This window comes from Malania oleifera, chromosome 11, assembly GCF_029873635.1.
Source record: "Malania oleifera isolate guangnan ecotype guangnan chromosome 11, ASM2987363v1, whole genome shotgun sequence".
In the NCBI taxonomy this organism is placed as follows: domain Eukaryota; kingdom Viridiplantae; phylum Streptophyta; class Magnoliopsida; order Santalales; family Ximeniaceae; genus Malania; species Malania oleifera.
This window is the reverse complement of record NC_080427.1, coordinates 77901155-77917326: the sequence shown is the minus strand read 5'-3', so window position 1 is coordinate 77917326 and position 16172 is coordinate 77901155. Positions and strand designations below refer to the sequence as shown.

The 16172-nt window shown below is 38.2% G+C and overlaps 1 protein-coding gene across 1 annotated transcript; it reads left to right on the top strand.

Annotated features, from left to right (window-relative positions):
• Positions 1-2349: 2349 nt before the first annotated feature.
• LOC131167594 (uncharacterized) lies at positions 2350-5524 on the top strand. Its single transcript, XM_058126390.1, has 2 exons — positions 2350-2404; positions 4962-5524. The coding sequence occupies exons 1-2, from the start codon at positions 2350-2352 to the stop codon at positions 5522-5524; spliced, it is 618 nt and encodes a 205-aa protein (XP_057982373.1).
• The last annotated feature ends 10648 nt before the right edge of the window (positions 5525-16172 follow it).

The following is a 16172-nucleotide window of genomic DNA, read 5'->3' as shown; positions in this document are numbered from 1 at the left end:
CAACCCTACTACCTTTCATACAACCCGACCCACATTGGGTACCGGGTAAAAAGCCATTTTATTTATAAAACCTAATAGCAGAATATAATACATGCTTAATAACCAGAATACAATACCCAGAGTGTCAACATACACATATACAAATACATCACCATCCCATACTCAAAAACAACTCAACTCTAGGGGAATTACACCTTCCCTAGTCCAAAACTCACCCTGTATGTCAGGGTCTTAGCTCCCTAAGGTCTCAAAGCTCTATCGCCTGGCCTATCTCTGTTCCCTGAAAAATTTAGATAATTTGGGTGAGACACATCTCAGTAAGAAGGAATAAATTATTTACATTGTGTGGCCATATGAGTTCGGTTATAATACTCTTTACTTTTCAAATCAACATTTCATATGAGAAAAATACACTGATAAATATATTCTCACAATTATATAGATATACAACACAAGCTTTTATAAGCTTTAAAATCATTTCTCAAATTCAATTATTTCCCACACATATTTACCCACAAAGTTCCTAAAAATAGGGAAGATTACCTGCATATATAGGTAGCTTCCCTCTGCCCTAACACGTTACGCAGTCAAGAATGGCCACATCTGATACCTATTAGGGCATTCACCTTACTCAGTAAGCCCTCAGGCAGAGAGTTTCACTTCGCCTTAATTATTTATTTTATAAAACACACACTCTTTCATTTCTCATAATCATTTCCCATTCTAACTCATTACATATCTATGTATACCTAAATTCACATTTATGTACTTTACATAATACAATAGATCACATAATTCCAATTCTCAACACATTCACGATTTCCATACTGAGCATGCCTCCCCAACGACATCAGTAGGAACCTTACAACACAAAATCCATACTGAGCATACCTCCCCAACGGCATCAGTAGGAACCTTACAACACAATTTTCATGCTGAGCATACATCCTCAATGGCATCAGTAGGAACCTCACAACACAATTTCCATACTGAGCATACCTCCCCAACGACATCAGTAGGAACTTCACCACACAATTTTCATACTGAGCATACTTCCCCAACGGCATCAGTAGGGACTTCACACACACAATCTCCCTACTGAGCATACTTCCCCTAACGGCGTTAGTAGGAACTTCACACACACACAATCTCCATATTGAGCATACCTCCCCAACGGCATCAGTAGGAAAGGAATACCACCTACCCACAATTATTATGCGGTATTGGCATATCATCAATCATATATCAGTGTATACGTTTCAGAATTCACGTTCTCATTTTCACATTTCAATATTTCCATATCAATACACATCATTAATCTCACATCAGTATATCTCAATTCATTTCAACATAAAGGTTTTCATCATTTTCTGTGCACATTTCATCATCTCATAATAATATATATCGTGTTTCACATATTTCAACATTTCTCAAAATACTCATATTAGTAATTCACAAAATCTCATTTTTCTGGCAAAATATTTCTACTCACATATAAATACCATATTTCATTATCTTTCACTAATCACATCAATAATTCTCATTTCAATATTTTCTCAGAAAATACTCATCATTATATTTCACATTTTCAACATACATCGTATGCCAAAAAATTTTCATCTATTATTCATAAAATATTAATTTCACACTCCAAAATATCACAATTTAAAAATTACTCAAATGCCACACAATTTATCTAATATTTATATCATAATAACTTTCAGGAAAAATACCATATGCTCATTTTCACTTATTAATTTAAAATGTAACTGTAAAAATGCTACTATAATTTATTCCCCCTTACCTGGCTTACTGAGAGTCTCGTTAACACCCAGATGCTACGCCCTTGGCGCCCGAAACTCAACTCCTGCAATTTACATTTTTCCAAGATTAATTAACTTATTTTCCCAAAATAATACCCATCTAACCTTCCCTGGGCTCCATATACTCTAAATTAACATTTAAACTAACATTTAACACCCCCACTTAATATCCTGAATTATGCATGCGGGTCTCGAAATTACACCCGCGGCACTCACCCAAGCCCTAAATTTCAAAAATCCTACTTCAACCCCAGATGCTCAATATTTTAGCATTTCTAAATTAATACTAATTAATTAAAAATAAGCCCTTAATAACCCCCATATCCCAAATTTGGGGTTTTGCCCATGATGACCCCACGAGAAATCTGTCCCCCTAGACTTGTAAAGAATCATCCCTAGATTCTCGTGGTGGTGTCCGATTGTCAATCGGGCTTATAATTTTCAAGAAATTGAGAAAAAAGCAGAAATTGGCTTACCCCAGGAGATACGCCTGCGCCGCTCCTATCACCAATTCGCTTCGGTAGAAATGACGGCGATGAAAAACAGAGTCCAGCAATATCTTCCGATTCCCGATCAGGCGAGTATTTATCGGGAAAAATGAGGAGAGAGAGAGAGAGAGAGAGAGCAGGTAGGAAGCCTGCACAAAATAATAAAAAAAAAAAAAAAGGGGAGGGGGTATGTAGATGCCTCTTGAAGCTTCAAAGAAGCTTCAGGAGAATGGTATATGACCCGAAGAATAATGGTATTTAAATAATAAAATAAAGGGAAAGGGAAACCGGAAACAGAAGGAGGCAGTCAATGACGTTGCATTTTGGAAAGGATAAATCCCAGGAATTTTTCAGCTCCTCGTCGACAAATACAGGGGACTTGTCAACGAGGGTATAACAGGAGCTCGTTGACGAGGGTTGGAGTTTGTCGATGAACTTTCTACAAGACTCGTCGATGAGAAAATACCGAGGGGATGATTTTGGGGTTTCTGAATTTCATCAACAAAGGGGAGAGTTCATCGACGAATTTTGTATTGACCTCATCGATGAGGTGACCTGACTCGTCGATGAAGGCCACAGTTTAAATAGGCCTAAAGTTCATTTTTGGCCAAAATTTTCTGCGCAGATCTTTTCTCTCTCCTACCCTTCGATTCTTTCTCCTTCTCTCTTTGATTTTGGGCTGAATTTCTGTCTGTTCGACTATTTGAAGCCACCACGACGCTCTTGGGAAAGTTCTCTGCAAGTCTACCGGAGTAGATCGTCGGTGGGGCTGAGTTGGAAACCATCCCAAATCCAAAGTAAGGCTTTCTACTCAGTATTTGGTTATTTGACAGTTGTAGGAAGTGATACACACGTAGAAATACTGAACTTTAGTTCTGGGGAATGTTGTTTCCAGGGTGTTGAGTTAGGAACCCTGCAGGTGCGGGACAAATTTTCTTAGGGATTTTCAGGAATCAGGTAAGGGGATAAACTAAGCTAGTTCTGTTTAGAAAATGTATGTATATATAGCATTTGATTTTAGGAAAGTAAATATGTATATATACATATATATATATATATATATACATAAATAAAATTTATATTTAAGAAAACACTGTTGAAAATGATGGTATAGTGGATATATGAAAAACATGTTCAGTATGGCATGAGTAGAAATTGTTATGAAATACTATTTTCTGGAAATGTGATAATGATACAGATTTTTATAATGGAAAAATTGGCATACGGGCCAAGATTTTTATATCATTTGTCGGCGTACAGGTCATGCTATGTGTATGATTTGCCAGCGTACAGGCCGAGCTATAGATGTGATTTGCCAACATACAGGCTGTGCTATGATATGATTTGTCGGCGTACGGGCCGAGCTATGGATGTGATTTTCCAGCGTACGGGCTGTGCTATGATATTATTTTCTAGCATACGGGCCAAGTTATGGTAAAATGTGTAATACCGGTGTGCAAGCTGATGATTTTCATGATATACATATATATGCAAAATGACATGATTGATTTGATAATTAATAATATGAAATATTAACGTATCGCAGTTTCAGTATATGTTATATGATATCAAAACCTGTTTGGCTTGTTCTAGGCTAGCACTTGCACGGTACCGTTGCTATATGTCCATGGTCTTCATGATCATGATATTTGTGTTAACGCCGCTGTACGGAGTGGTGTGAGATTGGATGGTCGATGTGGTTTTTAAGAAGTGTGTGAGCGCCTTTGGTGTACGGACCAAGTCTGGCAGACCCATCAGACTTACAGACTGTACTTTTGATTTGGCAGTAGTTGGCTAACCATTGTCAGGTCCCGCCTTTTGGCCACACAACCCAGTCATGTGGGGGTAATACATGACAACAGCCAGCTAACCTACTAGGAATTTTTTTGTATTATTATTATTATTATTATATGAGATGGAATATGCTTATGAAATGTAGTATGTTCTGCCATGTTTTGATGATATATATGTTTTCCAGATTGGACAAAGCAGTTACTGAATATGTTCTATATGGTATATGTATAACATGGAATACTCATGTTGCCACACACTGGTATTAGTTTATTTCCCTTACCGAGAGGTGTCTCACCCCAAAATTTTATAAACTTTTTAGGAGCCCCTGATAGGAGAGCGGGTAAAGCCCCGCTGATCTAGTACGGTAGATTTGCCCTTCCAGAAGGGTAAGTATTTTGATAGGGTAAGATGTATTTTGTGGAGATGGCCCTAAGACATATTTTTGGGTTGAGTGTTGTGTATATATGTATACAGTGAATGTAGTAACTCTGGTATTGTGATGTATGGTATAATGAGGTGTTTATGATTTATGTTTCCTACTGCTTAAGCTTCCGTTATGTGTTCTAATGTATCCCTGGTACCCACGAGTCCAAGTGGATTATGATCTGTTGAGATTTGTGATATTGAATTTATTATATTAAAAAAAATGTGGAAAATAAGCAGGTCGTCACAGTATATATATATATATATATATATATAATTAATATTAATAAAAATATATTTTATTAATAAAAATAAAAATAAATTTTAATTATTTTTTTATTTTAAATTTAATTAATTAATTAATATTTTTTTATTTTTTATTTTGGAATCACCCCACTAATCTTGTATAATCATTTTTGGGGTTTTTACATAGCCTATGACTACCGAATATGGAACGTCATCACCGAAGGAGACTACGTCTTCAAAAATGAGGAAGGTGATGACATACCAATTGGGAAACTTCCCGAGACTGATGCAAAGCTAGCACAACTGAACTTCAAGACCAAGAACTTCTTTTATTGTGCTGTGAACGATGAAGAGTACAACCGAATCTGTGGATGCAAAATGGCTAAGGAGATGTGGGAAAAGCTTCAGGTAACTTATGAAGGAACAACCCAGGTAAAGAAATCGAAAATTTATATGTTGGTTAAAGAATATGAAATGTTTAAAATGGAAGAGGGTGAAATAATTACTGCTATGTTTACTCATTTTACACTTATCACAAATGGACTAAAAGCTCTTGGTAAAGAATACTCTATGGAAGATAATGTGCAGAAAGTCCTTTGCACTCTACCTGCATCCTGGCATGCCAAGTCCACAACAATTGAAGAAGCGAAGGACCTATCAAAGGTCACTCTTGACAAGCTGATTGGGTCTCTCATGACCTATGAAATCAAGAAGAAAAATGCTACCACAGAAGCTGAAGCACCCAAGTAGGCTACTGAAATTGCCCTTAAAGCTGGAAAACAAAAAGAACTCGTAGAAGAGGAAGAAAATGATGACGATGATGAAGTCGCTCTCCTCACAAGAAGATTCAGAAATTTTTTGATGAACAAATGAGGTGACAAACAAGAGGAGAAAGGAGAATCAAGCATAAGGTGCTACAATTGCAAAAAGATCGGGCACCGCATGGCCGACTGTCCTCTCTTCAAAAACAAAGGCAACAATCAACAAGGACATAAAAATAAGTTCAAAGTCATGAACGCAACCGAATGGGATGAACTAGATGGAACCTCAACCGACGAAGAAATCGAAGAAGAGGTTGCCAACTTCTGCCTTATGGCGGATGAACAAAGTGAGGTAAATCCTGATGACGAATATCTTCCATATTATGATGAATTAGAAGAAAATTGTAGGAAACTCTACATTGAATTGATAGCTGCTAAAAAGACAAACAAACTTTTAGAAGAAACTCATGCAAGATGCAAGTAAAAACAAATCTGCTCATATGATACCTTAAAAGAAGAAAATGCATCTCTCAATTTAGAAAATGAAAAGCTTAGTAAGGAATGTAAAAATTACAAGGAGTCTTTTCAAAAGGAAATTGGAAGCTTAAAAAAGAAAATTATTGAATTTCTTCAAGAAAACTCAAAATTGAAAAAGAAAGTGGAAGATCAAAATAATACAATTTACAAGTTTACAAATGGTAAAGAAAACTTTGATAAGCATCTTGGAGTCCAAAGATTTGGAATTTTCAAAGAAGAATTAGGATATGGCTTATTGTCATCCGAATCAATAGGTTTTGCAAATCTATGTGCTAAAAGAACTTCTGTGTCAAAGAAAATTCCTGCACCTAAACCAAATCCCTTACATGCTAATAAAATTTGCTTATATTGCTAAAGAAAAGATCATGTACGCTTTACTTGCCCTTTCAGGGGAAATAGAGGAAAGAACATGAAATACAAATTGGTGATTAAGAACACTAACCCCATAGGATCCAAGAAAATGTGGGTACCAAAACAAATCACTTAATGTTGTGTGCAAGTATGCTTAAAGACCAACTCCATAAAGAAACAAATGGTTTCTTGATAGTGGATGCTCAAGACATATTGTGATGACCTGCTTAATTTCCACATATATTTTTTTTATAATATAATAAAACCCATATAATAAATCCAGCAGATCATGATCAACCTGAACCCGTGGGTACCAGGGATATAACAAAAACACATAACAGAAGCCTAAGTAGCAGGAAACATAAAATCATCAATAACTCATAAAGCCATTTATATAACACCAATACCATAGTACTACATCCACTGTATTCATTTATGCACAATACATAGCCCAAAAGAGATCTAGGGTCAATTCCCACAAAATACGTCTGACCCTACCAAAACACTTGCCCTTCGAGAAAGGGCAACTCAGCTGTATCTATCTCAGCGGAGCTTTATCCGCTCTCCTATCAGGGGCTCCTGAAAAGTTCTTGAAGTTTTGGGGTGAGACACCTCTCAATAAGGGAAATAAACTAACACTAGTGTGTGGCAACATGAGCATTTATGTGGTATACATATAATCATAAACATAACCAATAAAACTGTATATATATCATTTATGGGAAGAACATGTATAATCAAAACATGGCAGAACATAATGGTTTCCATAGCATAATTCATCTCATATAAATAATAACACAAAAACAATCCTGGTAGGTTAGTTAGTTGTTGTAATAACACAAAAACAATCCTGGTAGGTTAGTTAGTTGTTGTCAGGTATTACCCCCACATGACTAGGTTGTGTGGCCCGAAGGCAGGACCTGATAATGGTTGGCCGACCACTGCCAAGTCAAGAGTACAATCTGTAAGTTCAATGGGTCTACCAGACCTGGTCTGTACACCAAGGGCACTCACACTTCTTAAACCCCCATCGACCATCCAATCTCACACCACTCCATACAGCGGCGTTAACACAAATATCATGATGAATCATGAACACATAGCATCGGTACCATTCAAGTGCTAGCCTAGACCAAGCCAACCAGGTTCTGATAACATATAGCATATACTGAAACAGTGATACATGGATATTTCATACTATTAATTGTCAAATCAATATCATCATGTCATTTTTCATATATACGTATATCATGAAAATCATCGGCCCATACGCCGGTATTTCATATTCATAGCTCAGCCCGTACACCGGCAAACATATCCATAGCTCGGCCCGTACGCCGGCAAACATATCCATAGCTCGGCCCGTACATCGGCAAATCATATAAAAATCTAGGCCCGTATGCCAATTTTTCATTATAAAAATTCATATCTTTATCATATCCTCAGAAAACAGTATTTCATTATAATTCTACTCATGCCACATGAAATAGGTTTTTCATATATTTTTTACAAACCATCATTTTCAGCAGTATTTCCCAAATATAAACCATATATAAGTATATATATTTTCCTGAAATCTGATGTTGTAATAACATACATACATTTTCATAAAATAACTAGTTTAGTTTATCCCCTAACCTGATTCCTAAAAAGCCCCTGAGAGAAATACTCTTGTACCCACAGGGTTCCCCGCTCAACACCCTGAAAACGATATTTCCCAAAACTAAAGTTTAGTATTTCTACGCGTACTACACTTTCTACAACTGTCAAATAGCCAAATACTGAGTAGAAAGTCTTACCCTAAATCTGAAATGGTTTCCAACTCAACCCCACCAATGATCCACTCCAGCAGATTTGAAGAGAACTCTCCCAGGAGTATCGTGGTGGCTTCAGATCGTCGAATCAGCAAAAATCCGGCCCATAAACTTAGAGAGAAGGAGGATAAACTGAAGGGATGGAGAGAGAGTGAATTCTGCAGCTAAAATAAGCTGTAAATTGCGTTTAACCACTATTTATACTGCAGCCTTCGTCGACAAGTCATGTCACCTCGTCGACGAGGTCATGAAGACAACTCGTCAACGACCTCTCTCCTCGTAGATGAAATTCGGAGGCACCCAAAAACTCTCTTGGTATTTTCTCATCGACGAAGAATACCCTCGTCGATGAGCCCAATCGTCGCATCGTTGACGAACGCATTACCCCTTTTTAATTTCCTTTTCTCCCTTCCTTTTATTATTTGAATATTATAAATTCTCTGGGTCACTACATTCTCCCCTCCTTAAAAAATTTCATCCTCGAAATTTACTGTTCATGTAACTCATCATCCCTTAAAAGAAAAAAGGTCTACTTATTTTATTACTTACCCTCACTTATGCCAGAGGACAACCGTGGTTACATTCCCAGTCCTGGGAGATTACATATACAAAAGAAAATTCTCCCAAAACTAAAATGCCACTTACTAACTAAACTTTTACATGTACCTACAAAAGAAATACTACCTAACTACTTACATTTACTGGTCAAATTCCTTAGAATAAATGCGAATACTTTTGCTTCATTTTCTCCTCGGAATCCCAAGAAGCTTCCTCCACTGTATGATTCCTCCACAAAACTTTTACCAAAGGAATCTTTTTGTTATGTAACTCTTGTACTTTCCTATCCAGAATCTGTACTAGCACCTTCTCATACACAAGTGAATCACTGATCTCCAATTTACCATAACTGATGATATGAGAAGGATCTGTGACATATTTCGTCAACATAGAAATGTGAAATACGTCATGGATTCTAGACAACATTGGTGGCAAAGCTAGCCCATAGGCAACTGGTTCCACTTTATCTAGATTCTCAAATGGACCAATAAACCTAGGGCTAAGTTTACCCTTCTTCCCAAATCACATAACCCCTTTCAACGAAGCTATTTTCAAAAATACATGATTACCAACTTCAAATTCTAAATTCTTGTAGTGATTATCAACATAACTCTTCTGTCGGCTCTGAGCTGCACTAATCCTCTCTCTGATGAGTTGAACCTTATCACATGCTTACTGGACAAGCTCTGGTCTCACAACTCGCTGCTTACCTACTTCATCCCAAAATTAAGGAGAACGGCATCTCCCACCATACAATGCTTCAAATGGTGTCATGCCAATGCTGGTCTGATAACTATTATTGTATGCAAATTCCACTAGCAGCATGAACTGAGTCCAACTACCCCTAAAATCTAATACGTATGCTTAGAGCATATCCTCCAATACCTGTATCGTCTTCTCAATCTGCTCATCTGACTGAGGATGGAATGTTGTGCTAAATGATAATTGAGACCCTAGTGCTTCCTACAGACTCTTCCAAAAATGTGACGTGAAACGCGGGTCTCAATCTGATACAATAGATACTGGTACCCCATGAGAACGAACTATCTCCTGAATGTAAATTTCTGCCAAACGATTAAGGGAGTAGCTTATCTTGATAGGTAAAAAGTGGGTGATCTTAGTCAAACGATCAATAATCACCCAGATGGCATTCTGGCCATGTAATGCCGTCTGCAGTACTGGAACAAAGTCCATGGATATATGATCCCACTTCCACTCTAGGATAAATAATGGCTGTAACTAACCTACCGGCCTCTGGTGCTCAGCTTTTACCTGTTGGCACATCAAACACTGCACACATACTCGACGATCTCTCTTTTCATGCCACTCTACTAGTATGACTCTCACAGATCCTTGTACATCTTCGTACTACTAGGATGAACTGTATACAAAGATCTATGTGCTTCCTCTAAAATAGTATTTCTGATGTCAGCATTGACAGGAACACATAACCTGGAACGTAACCGCAAAGCTCTATCATTTGCAACACTGAATTCTTCCCCCTAACCACTCTACACTTTGTCCATTACCTCTGCTAATTTTGGGTCTTCTTTCTGAGCAACTTTAATTCTTTCCTGCAGGATAGGTTGCACTACTAAACTGGCAATGTGAGCCTAAGAACCACTCTTAACTAATTCGATGCCAAGTCTCTCTAGATCCATCATGATCGGATACTGGATCTCCATAGCCGTCAACACGGATTACCTAAATTTCCTGCTCAACGCATCAGCTACCACATTAGCCTTCCCTAGGTGGTAAATGATGGTACAATCGAAATCCTTAATTAGCTCCAACCATCTTTTCTGCCTCATATTCAATTCCTTTTGTATGAAAAAGTACTTCAAACTCTTGTGGTCGGAAAAAACCTCACACCGCTTGCTATACAGGTAATGCCTCCAAATCTTCAATGCATGTACAACTGCAGCAAACTCAAGATCATGGGTAGGGTAGTTCTTTTCATATTCTTTCAACTACCTAGATGCATACACCACTACCCTACCATGCTGCATTAATACACAGCCAAGTCCCTTTAAGGATGCATCACTGTAAATGACATAACCCTCACCCCCTGATGGGATGACCTATACTAGAGTTGTGACTAATCTTTGCTTCAATTCCTGGAAACTTTACTCATAGTTGTCGTCCCATTCAAATCTGGCATTCTTCGAAGTCAATCGTGTCAGAGGTCTTGATAATGTTGAGAATACCTCAACAAAACAATGGTAATACTCAGCTAACCCCAAGAAACTCCTGATCTCCTAAACGTTCCTCGGTTTAGCCCAATTCACTACTGCCTCGATCTTACTAGGATCTATGGAAATACCACCTTCAAATATAATATGCCTAAGAACATGACCTTCTCAATCCAGAAGTCACATTTACTAAACTTGGCATGTAGAGACCCGAACCCATAAATGAGGAAGTAAATAAGAAACGTTCAGAAAGGGAGTATTTCTACTAGGTTCGTCGATGAAAGCAACCTTCTCGTCGATGAAGTCCCTTAAGTCCTCATTAACGAAATTCAAGGCCTCATCGATGAGGGAATACCGAGAGAGTCAAAAAAATATTCGGAAAGGGCTTGGCGAATGGAGGTAGGGCCTCATCGATGAGCTGTGTGGCAAACTCGTCGACAAAGACGCCACCTCTTCGACGAGTTGGATTTGGTCAAAGGCCCTATAAATATCTATTTTTGGTTGCTTAAAGGCTAAGTTTCTTCCAAAAGCTCTCTCTCTCTCTCTCTCTCTCTCTAACCTGCGTTTTTCCTCTCTCTCTCTCTCTAAGATTCTTTGTCGTTTGATGTTCATTTCTAAAAATGAAGGTTCCTGCAAGGATCAGAAGAGGAAACTCTATAATTCTAGTGGATCAGATCGTCGTTTTGAAAATTTTTGGGTTTTCCCCAAAAATCGAGGTAAGGATCTGATTCCGTTTTTTATTAGGCGGTTGTGTAGTAATCAATATTTTATAGAAGTTATGTTCTGTGGTTTTTAGGTTTGAGGATCCCGAGTTGTCTGTTTGGACCGTTTTGTACGTGATTTCGTTTCGGGTTTAAGGTAAGCGGAATTTGTTTAAAACAATATTTTTGTAAAACCAATTTGCTAAAAAGTTAGTTTATATTGATATGTATGTTTTGACTATTCATTTACTAAATTCCACCGAGTAGAAATGCCGGTTTTACAATTTTACGGTTTTTAGTAAAAAAATACGGGTTTTGGCGTATGGTCTCCAAATGTTTCAAAACTTCTTTATTTGTATTATTATGTATGTAGGAGATGCCTGAATCCCTTATTCTTATTTAAATGGTGTTTATTGTATTCTATACTATATAGCAGATTTTTGTTTAAATTAGTGTGACATGTGGATGAAAATAAATTTGTGAATATTTGATATTATTGATATGGATTATGCAGGCGGAGTTCTAAATTGTTATACTGGAAAATGTTGAAAAACAGGTGCCAGTTATATACTGTGCTAATTATGCAAAAAGGGTAAATCGAGAGAGTGTGTGTCAGTTTAAACTAGATATGGACATATGAGTTTGTGAAAATACTGGAATTGCACAGGTTATCATATTTTGTTATAAATTGTATATATGATTAATGGAAACAGAGCTTGCTACCAAGAAGTTGAAAGAGACTTCAGTAAAAGGGGTAGAAAGATACTCAAGTGTGAAGGTTGAAATATATTCCTAGGGCTCGATTCAATAGCTGGTAAGTACAGTCCAATCACACATGTGAATCAGTGTGAGTACATGAGATAGTCGGCTAGCAGAAGTTTGTAATCACTGGTGAAGAAATAGACCAGGGGAGGCAGTCGGACTATAAAATAGATGCTCGGCATTGTCGGCACGAACAGAACATGTTAGAGTCATCAATGCACAACTTGTGTCACGGGGAAAACAGGCATAATTATGTCACACCAAGCTAATCGTTGTTCTAATATTCATATACATGATTTAAAGGCTTCTATGGAAGAAATTTATGGTATTTACTTTATTATACTTGTTGCAACATAGTATTGAAAATGTTTGTACTATATGTATTGAATTTGATTGAAATATGCATATGCAATCACACTCTGTTGTAATACTTTCCACCTTATTGAGAAGTGTTTCACCCTGTATCTAACCTTATTTTTCAGGTCCATCAAGACGTCGGTCCTAGTAGCTAGAGGGATTCGGGAGATTGTATTTTTGTGTATAATCTACGTAAGTGTCTTGATGATGTATTGAGCTTAGTTGAAATATTTTTGGGGGTTGTAAATATTGGATACATGTTAGTTAAATGTCTGTAATTATAAATTTGATAGGTAAACTCTGGTATAAGTTTAGTTGAAATCCCAATGGATGTTTATTTTTTCTGCGACATTTACATCGAAATTATGTATGATTTATACCCGTATGTCCCTATTTAGGGCGGGTTGTCTATGTATGTTTAGCAAGTATAGGTATTTTGTATTTGTGTTAATGGTACTAGTCCGTATTAAGGGCTGGGGCATTACATGGCGTATAATTTCTTTTCCCGTAGCGTCTGCAGAACTTGCCTCAAGTGTGTCTTATGCTCCTTATAGCTCCTCGAATAGACCAGTATATCATCAATAAAAACAACAACGAATTGATCTAAATATGGATGAAAAATCCTATTCATTAAATTCATAAATATAGCAGGAGCATTCGTCAGACCAAATGACATAACAAGGAACTCATAATGCCCGTACCTGGTCCTGAAGGCCGTCTTCGAAACGTCTTCTGCTTTCACTTTCACTTGATGATAGCAAGATCTAAAGTCAATCTTCGAATACACTCGTGTACCCTAGAACTGATCAAATAAGTCATCTATATGGGGTAGAGGATATTTATTCTTGATCATCACTTTATTCATCTCCCTAAATCTATACACATCCTCATAGACCCGTCCTTCTTCTTCACAAATAGAACAAGAGCTCCCCACGGAGATACATTAGGTCGTATGAAGCCCTTATCAAGCAAATCTTGCAGCTGATTCTTCAATTCTTCCAATTCTACTGGCGCCATTCGGTAAGGTACTTTAGAAATAGGCGTTGTATATGGAAGTAGATCAATAGAAAAATCTACCTCGCGATCAGATGGCAAGCCTAGTAATTTGTCTGGAAAAACATCTGTAAACTCCTTTACTATAGGCGTGCTAGCAAGTTTCAATTCATTCTCTAACACCTCCTTTACAATAGCCACAAACCCCTAGCAACCACTCATCAGTAGTCTCCTCACTTGAATAGCTGAAACTAATTGAGGCGGGGATTGCACTCGCGACCCTACAAACCTAAATTATGTTCTTCCTAGAGGTCTGAATATCACTTCTTGTGAATGACAATCTATGTTGACAAAATTAGCTGCTAGCCAATCCATGTCGAAGATCACATCGAATCCATGTATATCTAGCATTATCAAATCAGCAGACAGAATTTTCCCTTAAATATCAACTAAACAACCCCAGAGCACCCTACTAGACCTCACTGCCGACCTAGTCAGTGTAGCTACTAACAGTTCAGTATTCAACAACTGTATTTCTGCCCCACACAGTCTAACGCACCCCAAAGACACAAACTAGTGTGTGGCTCCTGAATCAAACAATGCAATAACTTTAAAAGAAAGCATACTAACCATACCTGTCACCATGTCACCCGCCGTCTCAGCATCACCCGACATCAGAGTGAACACTCTGGCTGGAGCCGTATTCCTCTACTGACCCCCACTTGGCACCTGATAACCTCCCCGTTATGGTCTGGGAGCAAGAGCTGCATCTGGTGGTGTAGGGCAGTCTTGTACCAAGTGCCCTGTTCTTCCGCAGTGATAGCAGACAACCCCACCTACTCGACACTCTCCCCAGTGTCTCCTACCACACGTCTGACAGATAGGAGGACCCTATACTACCTGAACCTCGCATCCTCCAATCTCCTGCCTCCGTCCTCTTCCATGGTTTTCTCTCATTCATTGCTTCTCTCTAGGACCCTACTGGTAACCCATAGATGCCGATCTTTTCCTCTGTCCCTGCTCCTCTACATCCAAATGCTCACCAACCTCTGCCAAGGCTGCTCTGTCAACTAGCTTAGCAAAATCTTGGATCCGTAGCACCACCACCTGCTTGAATATACTCGTCCTCAAGCCTCTCTCAAACTGCCTTGCCTTTTTCGCCTCATTAGGGACAATATACGAAGCGAAGCGAGAGAGATTGATAAAATGCGCTGCATACTGCTAGACTGATAATTGTCCCTGCTTCAGACTCAAGAACTCTTCCACTTTAGCCTCTCTAACAATGGCTAGAAAATATCTATCAAAGAACAATTCCCTATACCGATACCAAGTCATGGCTATCGGCATAGTCCTCTGCTACTCCAGAAGCCTCATAGCAGTCCACCATCTCTTGGCCTCTCCTGTCTGTCTATAGGTGGTGAAGAGGAACCTCTGTTCTTCAATGCACTGTAACACGGCCAGTACCTTCTCGATCTCCTACATCCAGTTCTCAACAGCTGTAGGATCGACTCCTCCTGAAAAGGTTAGAGGATTCATCTTCGTAAACTTCTCGATAGTGCACCCATGGCCAACTGATAGACCACTCTGCTCCCTAGAGCTCCTAGCGATCTCAGCCATAACCTGCTGAGCCACGCTATGTAATACTGCATCAGAATCAATCCAGCCTGCACTCAAGGGCCCAGCCCCATCACTGCTACTCACATGGGCACTACCTCCTCCTGGATCCATCCTGAAAAATAACAAATGTAACTTAAAAATCCTATCCTTATAAATTACCCACCTAACCTCACCACTTATCTTAACATTCTCAACTTATTCCTAACCCCAGTCCTACATTCTAGGAACATAACCCAACAATAGTTTACTATGGTTTTCCTAAAATCGTCACCCAAGGAAAAACACAGAAACCACCATGAAAGTCCTACATCTAGACTGTAGAAAAAAACCTAAAATCATTTCCTATACTTTGGTATCGTTTCCACTACACTCTAAAGTCTACAGAACCTAGCAACTTAGACTCGGATACTAAACTGTGATGACCTGCTTAATTTCCACATATTTTTTTTTTATAATACAATAAAACCCATATAATAAATCTAGCAGATCATGATCAACCTGAACCCGTGGGTACCAGGGATATAACAAAAACACATAACGAAAACCTAAGTAGCAGGAAACATAAAATCATCAATAACTTATAAAACCATTTATATAACACCAATACCAGAGTACTACATCCACTGTATTCATTTATGCACAATACATAGCCCAAAAGAGATCTAGGGTCAATTCCCACAAAATACGTCTGACCCTACCAAAATGCTTACCCTTCGAGAAAGGGCAACTTAGCTGTATTTATCTCAGCAGAGCTT

Coding starts and splice junctions, on each gene's coding strand:
- LOC131167594 (XM_058126390.1), top strand. CDS start 2,350: ATGACGGCGATGAAAAACAGAGTCCAGCAATATCTTCCGATTCCCGAT. Junction 2,405..4,961: donor TCCGATTCCCGATCAGGCGA/GTATTTATCGGG, acceptor GTTTTTACATAG/CCTATGACTACCGAATATGG.